At 47.5% G+C, this 8,483-nt stretch overlaps 1 protein-coding gene and 2 non-coding genes across 3 annotated transcripts; all 3 read left to right on the plus strand.

The window, feature by feature from the left end:
* The first annotated feature begins 354 nt into the window (after window positions 1-354).
* RPLP1 (ribosomal protein lateral stalk subunit P1) lies at window positions 355-4,371 on the plus strand. Its single transcript, XM_073590397.1, has 4 exons — window positions 355-568; window positions 1,992-2,066; window positions 3,406-3,514; window positions 4,246-4,371. The coding sequence occupies exons 1-4, from the start codon at window positions 497-499 to the stop codon at window positions 4,326-4,328; spliced, it is 339 nt and encodes a 112-aa protein (XP_073446498.1). The 5' UTR covers window positions 355-496; the 3' UTR covers window positions 4,329-4,371.
* Window positions 925-1,079, plus strand: LOC141101392 (small nucleolar RNA SNORA62/SNORA6 family). Its single transcript, XR_012234967.1, has one exon. It is a non-coding gene; the product is annotated as a small nucleolar RNA SNORA62/SNORA6 family (small nucleolar RNA).
* LOC141101391 (small nucleolar RNA SNORA62/SNORA6 family) lies at window positions 3,919-4,073 on the plus strand. The gene has a single exon (XR_012234966.1). It is a non-coding gene; the product is annotated as a small nucleolar RNA SNORA62/SNORA6 family (small nucleolar RNA).
* Window positions 4,372-8,483: the final 4,112 nt, after the last annotated feature.

Here is an 8,483-nt window from a genome sequence, read left to right on the forward strand (position 1 = left end):
ACACAGGATAGGATTAGATACACGGCTCAGCAGTCAGTATCACACAGGAGAGGATTAGATACACGGCTCATCAGTCAGTATCACACAGTATAGGATTAGATACACGGCTCAGCAGTCAGTATCACACAGGAGAGGATTAGATACACGGCTCAGCAGTCAGTATCACGCTTTATCTCTGGATATTACGTTTTTCTCACGTTGTAGACGTTTTTGACGAGATTTTCTCTCATGTTTTTCACGTGGATGAAGAGATGTTTGTAAATAAAGTTGTGCAAAAAAAAACAAAAAAAACCCCCTCGGCTTTTGCTGCTTTTCCCGCCTCCTGTTGCGGCTATATCAGCGCATGCGCGGCCGCGCCCCGCCCTCTTTCCTCAGTGACGGCAGAGTCGTGAGGTGCTCGGTCCTTCCGCTGAAGCTAAGGCCTGGTGTCCATCCGGCGGCTAGCACCCTGTAACCCGGCCATCCTCCCCCACAGACGCCTCCGCACAGCACAGCCATGGCCTCCGTGTCCGAGCTCGCCTGTATTTACTCCGCGCTCATCCTCCATGATGACGATATCAAAATCACGGTGAGTGGAGGGGAAACATGGCGGCGGCGGGAGAGGCACAGCCCGGGCCGTACAGACCCCGGAAGCTCGGGCTACCACTCCTGTCACTGGGACTACAGCCCCCCATAGTGCCCCGGAGGAGGCGCGGGTCCCTCTCCTGCTGCTGGGTGCACGGCCGGGGGTCTGCGGAGAGGCACAGCTCAGGGTTTGTCAGTGTATCCAGGCCTCTGCTGTGGAGATCTGGGGCTGCACTGGCCCCAAGCGGAGACCCTGATGCCAGTCTCACGGCCGGCATCCTACCTAGATGGGGGGGGGGGGGCTGGATGATGGCGGGGGGGTTGTCCGTGGCTGACTAGGTGGGGGGGATGGCTAGGTTTCCCGCACACGTTTAAAGCTCGGAGCTGAGGCCGTCACTGGCCGATGAGCTTGGGGTGTCGGAAGTGTGCTACAGCAACATGGCAGATTTTTCGCTAACACCACAAGGGGCTGCGGCTCCGATGACTGGAGTTTGATAGTAATTCTTGCCACACGTCTTCTGTACAGGGGAATGTACATGAGTTGTAGTCGCCTGGGCCCAGGAGCTCTCAATCATCTCATACTTGGGGTACCGTTACACCTAGCGACTCACCAGCGATATGACGCGGTCAGGATCGCTGGGTGGTCGCTAGTGAGCTGCCACACAGGCATATCTCACCAGCGACATCGCTGGGGACGGGGGTCGCTACTTACCTGTCACACCAGGCGATCCTGCGTCCTCCTGCCCGGCTCCACGCGTCTCTCGTCACAGCAGGAAGAGCCGCAGGAAGCAGACGAAGAGGAATGGTCCAGGAGCTTCTCGCGCGATCAGCGGGGGAGCCGGTCGGAGGTAAGTATCACATGTAGCGATATCGCTAGTAATATCGCTGTAACGTCACAGAATCTGTGACTTTACAGCGATATTGCTAGCGATATCGCAGTGTGTAACGGGGGCTTTACATAGGACTGATGACCTCTATGACCCCTGCTCCTGTTAATATTGTGGTCGGTGCCGTCTGTTTAGCTTTTGATGTTCCTATGATGTAATCCAGGAATGATGACCCTGATGTGCAGTCTGCCTCTTGGAGACCCCGATATTCCCCACAGTCCAGTGTTAGAGGCCACTGGAAGCGGCAGCCCCATGCTCAGTGTGTGTAGACACACTGGGTGATGTCTAGGATCCAAGGGTGAACTATGTGGGGGTCCTCCACTAGATTAAAGTCAGGATCCCCTATTGAAGGGAAAGCCTTCTTTGATTGTATGAATTTTAAGGCAGCAAATACAAAATGGGAGGGGGGGTTCTATGAACCCAACTGTTAAGCTGTCATTAGATGGGAAGCTCCAGCTCTGCTTTATGGTGTCCATGACCTGGAGACCTTGTCAGGATGCCACATAAATGAGATGTGACTAACGCCATTTTTCTCTGCAGGACGACAAGATCCTTGCTCTCATCAAAGCAGCCGGTGTCAGTGTGGAGCCTTTCTGGCCGAGCCTGTTCGCTAAAGTACGTTATCTGGTGAATAGGTTGTATTGTCTTTGCAGGATGTATCATAACACTCATCATCTTCATACAAAGACTCGTTCCTTTAATCCCTTCACGACGTGTCATACATGTCTGGTCTCCCCATTTGATGTGGGCTCCAGCGCTAAGCTCACAACTTTACTGGCACATGTCAGCTGGTTTGAACAGCTGACATGTTCCCCTAACAGCCGCGGGTGGAATCCTGATCCACCTGCTGCTGTTAACATGTTAAATGCCGCTGTCAATTTCTGACAGCAGCATTTAGCATGATCGTGTCAGAAGCGTATTAAAACTCTGCCCGTCAGCACCTGTGTCACATGACTGTGGGTCGCCGATAAGTTGGCCTGACAACCCAGGGTCTGCAGCAGACGCCTGTGGTTGTTGTAGCTGGAGCGCCGCACAGCAAGTCAGCATTTGTTACCTAGAGCACGGCTGCAGCCCTGTTCTGTGTAGCACATACATTTGGATGATCGCAGCTTCTTGTCTTCCATGGAGACTATTGAAGCCTGTGTATGAAAAAAAGTTTTTAAAAATATTTAAAATATAAACTAAATCACGTCCCATTAAAAATAAAACTTAAAAAAATACACACTTGGTATTGCTGCTTTCAGAATTGCCCAATCTATCAATATATAAAAATTATTCATCTGATTGATAAACTGCATAAAGTCAGAATACCAGAATTACTTTTTTTTTTTGTCGGCGCAACATTGCATTAAAATGCAAGAACGGACGATCAAAACATTGTATCTACACCAAAATGAAATGGTAGCAATAAAAACGTCAGCACGGCGCGCGAAAAAATAAGTCCCCACCCACCTGCAAATCCCTAAAAATCGAGACTTTTTTTTGTTTAAAGCAAACTTTGTAATTTTTTTTTCACCACTTAGGTGTAAAAAGAACCTAGACATGTTTGGTGTCTATGAACTTGCAATGACCTGGAGAATCATAATGGCAGGGTAGTTTTAGCATTTAGTGAACGTGTTAAAAAAAAAACTGTGGAATTGCACTTTTTTGCAACTTCACTGCACTTGGAATTTGTTTTCCCATTTTCCTGTACACTATATGGTAAAATCAGTTATTGTTCAAAAGTACAATTCGTCCTGCAAAAAACAAGCCCTCACGTGGCCATGTTGACAGGAAAATAAAAAAGTTATGGCTCTGGGAAGAAGGCGCAAAATGCAAGCGCAAAAGTGATAATGGGCTGTGGTGTGAAGGGGTTAAGGATTTTGCTAGTTTTAATGGGCTTTCCATGTTTCTGGGATGTGAGTGGGGGTCAGAAAATGTGAAAGGCCTCACCCAAAGTCTGTTCTCTCCTCAGGCTCTGAACAATGTCAGCATTGGCAGCCTGATCTGCAACGTCGGTGCTGGAGGTGGAGCCCCCGCTCCTGCTGCTGCCGGTGCTCCCGCCGCAGGTGGTGCCGCTCCAGGTAATGTGACTTGTCTCCAACTGCTTCCTCACTGGGACAGATGTGTGGGATGTCCAGGGTGAGAAGTGTCCATCAGAGGATGGGAAATCGCTGTATGTGCATGGTCTGTAAAGCCCCTGAGTCCCAGATGGGGTCTGACTCTTGACCACATGTGTTGAGCAGCTGATACTTATTCTGCAGTCAGCTCTGTGTCTGTTCACACTGGAGGATTTCTTGGGGTCATCCAGCAGATCTCGCCTACAATAGCGGCATCTTTTGCCCATATGCTACGAGGTGCTGCACTGCTGAATTGTGTGCACATGATTCTACATACCCTGATGGATGCCAGAAGGGGGCGCCCTCCATCTGTCATGGAGCAGGGTGCCCAGATTTATTAATGGTTCATGTGTATTGTGAATGTTTGTCCCGCACACGTTTAAAGCTCGGAGCTGAGGCCGTCACTGGCCAATGAGCTCGGGGTGTCGGAAGTGTGCTACAGGAACATGGCAGATTTTTCGCTAACGCCACAAGGAGCTGCCGCTCCGATGACTGGAGTTTGATAGTAATTCTTGCCACATGTCTTGTATATGGGGGGGGGGGGGTATATATGAGTGATGAAGCCCTAGGGCCCCTGTACCTCACAAGTTCTGGGGCCCGGCTGGAAAGGTCTGATGCTCATTGACCACAGTAGCGAGATCCACCTTCTCCTTATTCACAGTCAAGTTAATTTTTTTTTTTTTTTTTTTTTGTAGCTGAAGAAAAGAAAAAGGAGGAAGAAAAGAAGGAAGAGTCTGAGGAGTCGGATGACGACATGGGCTTCGGTCTTTTTGACTAAAACCTTTTGTAAGAAGACTTGTAATAAAGAGAATTCATCTAAACCTGAGCGGCTCCTTCTCTGATCCTGACACTTCACAAGAGTATCGCAGCAGCTCAGGCACTAGTCACCAATAGACAAGCGATGAGGAGAGCTGCTGAAAATGGCACAGTACAGTACGTGGCGCGTTCTCTGGGGCATCTAGTAGACACAGATTTGAGTCCAGATGCACAACTCCTGCACTTTATAAAGATCTGATCTGGAGATGTTAGCACTGGTCCCAACAGCTTCACTCCCCCGTTGTCCGGTCTGTGATGGTGGAGCCAGCCCCTTCTCCATGCCCCATTCCTAGATGTGGAGGGGGCTGGCTTAACTATTGCCGTTTGCCAGTGAGCCAACGATGAACACAAGCTAGAAGTGGAGCTGCTGTGATGGCATCTGATCACATGATCAGGCTCTTTTCTCAAGAGAAGAAATCTCAGCATACAGGATTTGCATCCGATTATGGGATTGCACTCGGCCATTAATGTCTGAGCCCTTCAAGAAAATCAGACTGCACTTGGGTGACATCTGAGTGCAGTTTGATTTCCATGCACTGAGGCAATAGATATGTTTTTTGTTTCACCCTTTCTATGTCTAGGCAAATCTGATCAGAATGTGATTAGCACAATGGAACCTATTTTCTCAGGAGAAAATATCCAGTCGTGTGACCACGGTCTAATGGGGAGAGTCCGAGTGCACGGACTGTACAGTCCGCCTTTCTGTGTGTTGTAGGTAGGTGATCAACTTAAAAAGTAATCCACAATTAGGCTAAGTGCACACGTAGCAGAAATGTTCTGCTGAAAAACAGGACTCCCTTCCCAGAAACCGCACGTTTTTTCTGCGCGTTTTTACCGCGATTTTTGCTCTGTTTTTTTTTTTTTGCTTTTTTTTTCCCCGCGGTTTCTAGACACATGGAAAAAGCCAGAAACGCGGAAAAAAATGCAAAATTAATGAGCATGCTGCGTTTTTTACAGTGATGTGTTTTTTGTGGTAAAAGACACATCAATGTGCACAAAAAGTGCAAAATGCATAGAAATGAATGGGAAGCGTTTTTCCCACGGGTTTTTTGGCAAATCCACGGGATAAACCGCAAAAAAAATGCTGTGTGTGAACACAGCCTTACACTTCCCCCATCCATCCATTATGGAACTGATTAATATAACCAAGCACATTGCCCAGGTATTTGTCAGTCCCATAGACAATGAGCGGCAGCGTGCGGATGCTTCTCGGCGATACATGGCCCTTGTTAAGGCTGGTTTCACATTTGCGTTTTTTAGCGCTGGAAAAAAACGCACACCTGCGCATGCGTTTTTTCCCCTATATTTAACATGGGTGCGCATACCTGCGCACTGGTCAGCGCATGTATGCGATTTTCATGCGCTGCGTTTTTTTGGGGTGTGCGATTGGATTTTCCAGACGCAGCATGTTGCATTTTTTGGCCCTGCAAAAAAGCGCATGCGCACATATGCGCACGTTTTGCGCTAAAAATGGCCATTATAGCCTATGGATGCGCATATGTGCGCACTGGCATGCTCATGTATGCGTTTTTTTGCATATGCGTTTTTTTTTTTAAACCATGGAATTTAGGGGTTTGGGTTAGAGTTAGGGTTAGTTAAGGGGGTTTAGGGTTAGGGTTATGGTCAGGGTCAGGGTTAGGGTTAGGGTTAGGGTCAGGGTTAGGGTTAAGTATGGTTTTGTTAAGGATTAGGGTCATGGTTAGGGTCAGGATTAGGGTTAAGTATGGTTTTGTTAAAGGTTAGGGTCAGGGTTAGGGTTAGGGTTAGGGTTAGGGTCAGGGTTAGGGTTAGGGTTAGGGTCAGGATTAGGGTTAAGTATGGTTTTGTTAAGGATTAGGGTCAGGGTTAGGGTCAGGATTAGGGTTAAGTATGGTTTTGTTAAGGGTTAGGGTCAGGGTTAGGGCTAGGGTTAGGGTTAGGGTCAGGGTTAGGGCTAGGGTTAGGGTCAGGGTTAGGGTCAGGATTAGGGTTAAGTATGGTTTTGTTAAGGATTAGGGTCAGGGTTAGGGTCAGGATTAGGGTTAAGTATGGTTTTGTTAAGGGTTAGGGTCAGGGTTAGGGTTAGGGTTAGGGTCAGGGTTAGGGTCAGGATTAGGGTTAGGGTTAGGGTTAGGGTCAGGGTTAGGGTTAAGTATGGTTTTGTTAAGGGTTAGGGTCAGGGTTAGGGTTAGGGTTAGGGTCAGGGTTAGGGTTAGGGTTAGGGTTAGGGTTAGGGTTAGTTAGGGTTTAGGGTTTGGGTTAGGGTTAAGTATGATTTGGTTAAGGGTTAGGGTCAGGGTTAGGGTTAGGGTTAGGGTCAGGGTTAGGGTTAGTAAAGTCATGGTTTGGGTAGTGTGAGGGGCCACCTAAAAATGTTGGAAAAAAACGCAAACGCGGTAAAAACGCGCTAAAAACGCATACAAACGCATAAAAACGCTGCGTTTTTTTCATGCATGCTCATAAAAATGCTTGAAAAAAACGCAGCAGTTGTATGCTTATGTATGCGTTTTTTCAATGCGTTTTTTTGCGGGAAAAACGCGCTGCAAAAAAAAGCAAGTGTGAAACTAGCCTTAGATCGATAATGACCCATTCTGGATTGCACTAATCTAACGTGGCATCCAAAGAATTTACTGGGTCTGTACCAAATGTGTGTGGCAGGATTTATTGAGCACTGGCAGGTCTGCTGTAATATATGAATCAAACTTGAGTAAGGATTTCACATCTTGTGACTGGCAGCTATGAACTCCCAACGTAGCGGCAATAATTTTGTATTGCCTATGGCTCAGACATGCTCCTCCATGCTTTAAACTGCAGCTCTGTAGGTTCAGGGTTGCCTTCAGTAAAAGCCCATCATATAATGCCAATTTCAAGGGGTTGTCTCCAGTACCTATGTTCAGGTGAACATCACGATGCGCTCCTGATTGGCAGGTCAGGCTGGCAGCAAAGCTGGAGAGCGCAGAGTCAGGTCAGGATGTCACTTACAAAGCAGAGGCGGCTCTGCTGCACAGGAAAAGCGCACAGACACGAAGGCCGGTCAGAGCCAGGGATGCAGCCAGCTTCAGGGAAGCACTTGATTGCTTGCACTCCTAGCAAAGGAGACCATCCAACTCTGAGGTGGACGCTAACATGGGAAATGGTGGTGAGCGAGCCTAATGGGCAACAAGCGGTAAACTGAAAAAAAAAAAATCTCCAATCCTGAGAACGGAGTGTATTTTAAAGAGTTAAATTGCTCATTTTTACAAGTGTTTTTTGACCTCTTTATTTTTTAAAAATCTGCAACCAGCTCAATGATTGGGGCCGTGTATACTTGGGGTAATGTGCCCTTGATATCAGAGCGCAGAAATCTGTCCAAATTCGACAGTCACCATTATTCAGTTTTTATTGCTGATATGTACATGATTGATGTCCCCAAAAATGTGCCTCTGCCAAAGAAAGTCTTTTAAAATATATATTTTTTTTAAATTTATGGCTGCATTTTCTGAATGTTATAAATATTGCTCCTGGCCCTATTGGGACAGTAAAGAGGGGCACATGCTATGGTTGATGGCTTGGCCCTGGCAGCTATGATTTAAAGGGTTACTCGAAAGAAAAAATTGCTACTGGGTCTGACTACTGAGGACCCCCAATGATCTAAATAAGCAATGTAACTCCTTCCCTACTGGAACAGAGATGTGCAGGCTGCCTCCATACACTGTGTGCAACTGCACAGTCCTCCAGAGGTGGTTACCCCGATCCCTGGCACAAGGGGTGGTTTCCCCCCCGAGCATAATCCCTTTTATTCCCTTAACTTCCCCCATTGTTGTTTTCAGCTTCATGACCAGGCCAAATATTACAATTCTGACCAGTGTCACTTTATGAAGTAACTTTGGACTGTTTCAACAAATCCCACTGATTTGTAGACATTTTTGTGAAATACCGTATTTTTTGGCCTGTAAGACGCACCAGACCAAAAGACGCACCCCAAATTTTCAGAAGGAAAATAGGGGAAAAAATTTCAAATGGGGGTCCATCTTGCAGACCGAATTGAGCTTACCAGGGAAGGGATTGGCACAGGTGGAGGAGTGGTCACAGGGGCCGTTCGGTGGTCCAGGCTGGTGCGGTGGCCTCTAGGATATCCAGGCTGGTTCTGTTGCAGCAG

The sequence above is a fragment of the Dendrobates tinctorius genome, unplaced genomic scaffold, assembly GCF_039654945.1.
Source record: "Dendrobates tinctorius isolate UK_male_01 unplaced genomic scaffold, ASM3965494v1 ptg000116l, whole genome shotgun sequence".
Lineage (NCBI taxonomy): Eukaryota > Metazoa > Chordata > Amphibia > Anura > Dendrobatidae > Dendrobates > Dendrobates tinctorius.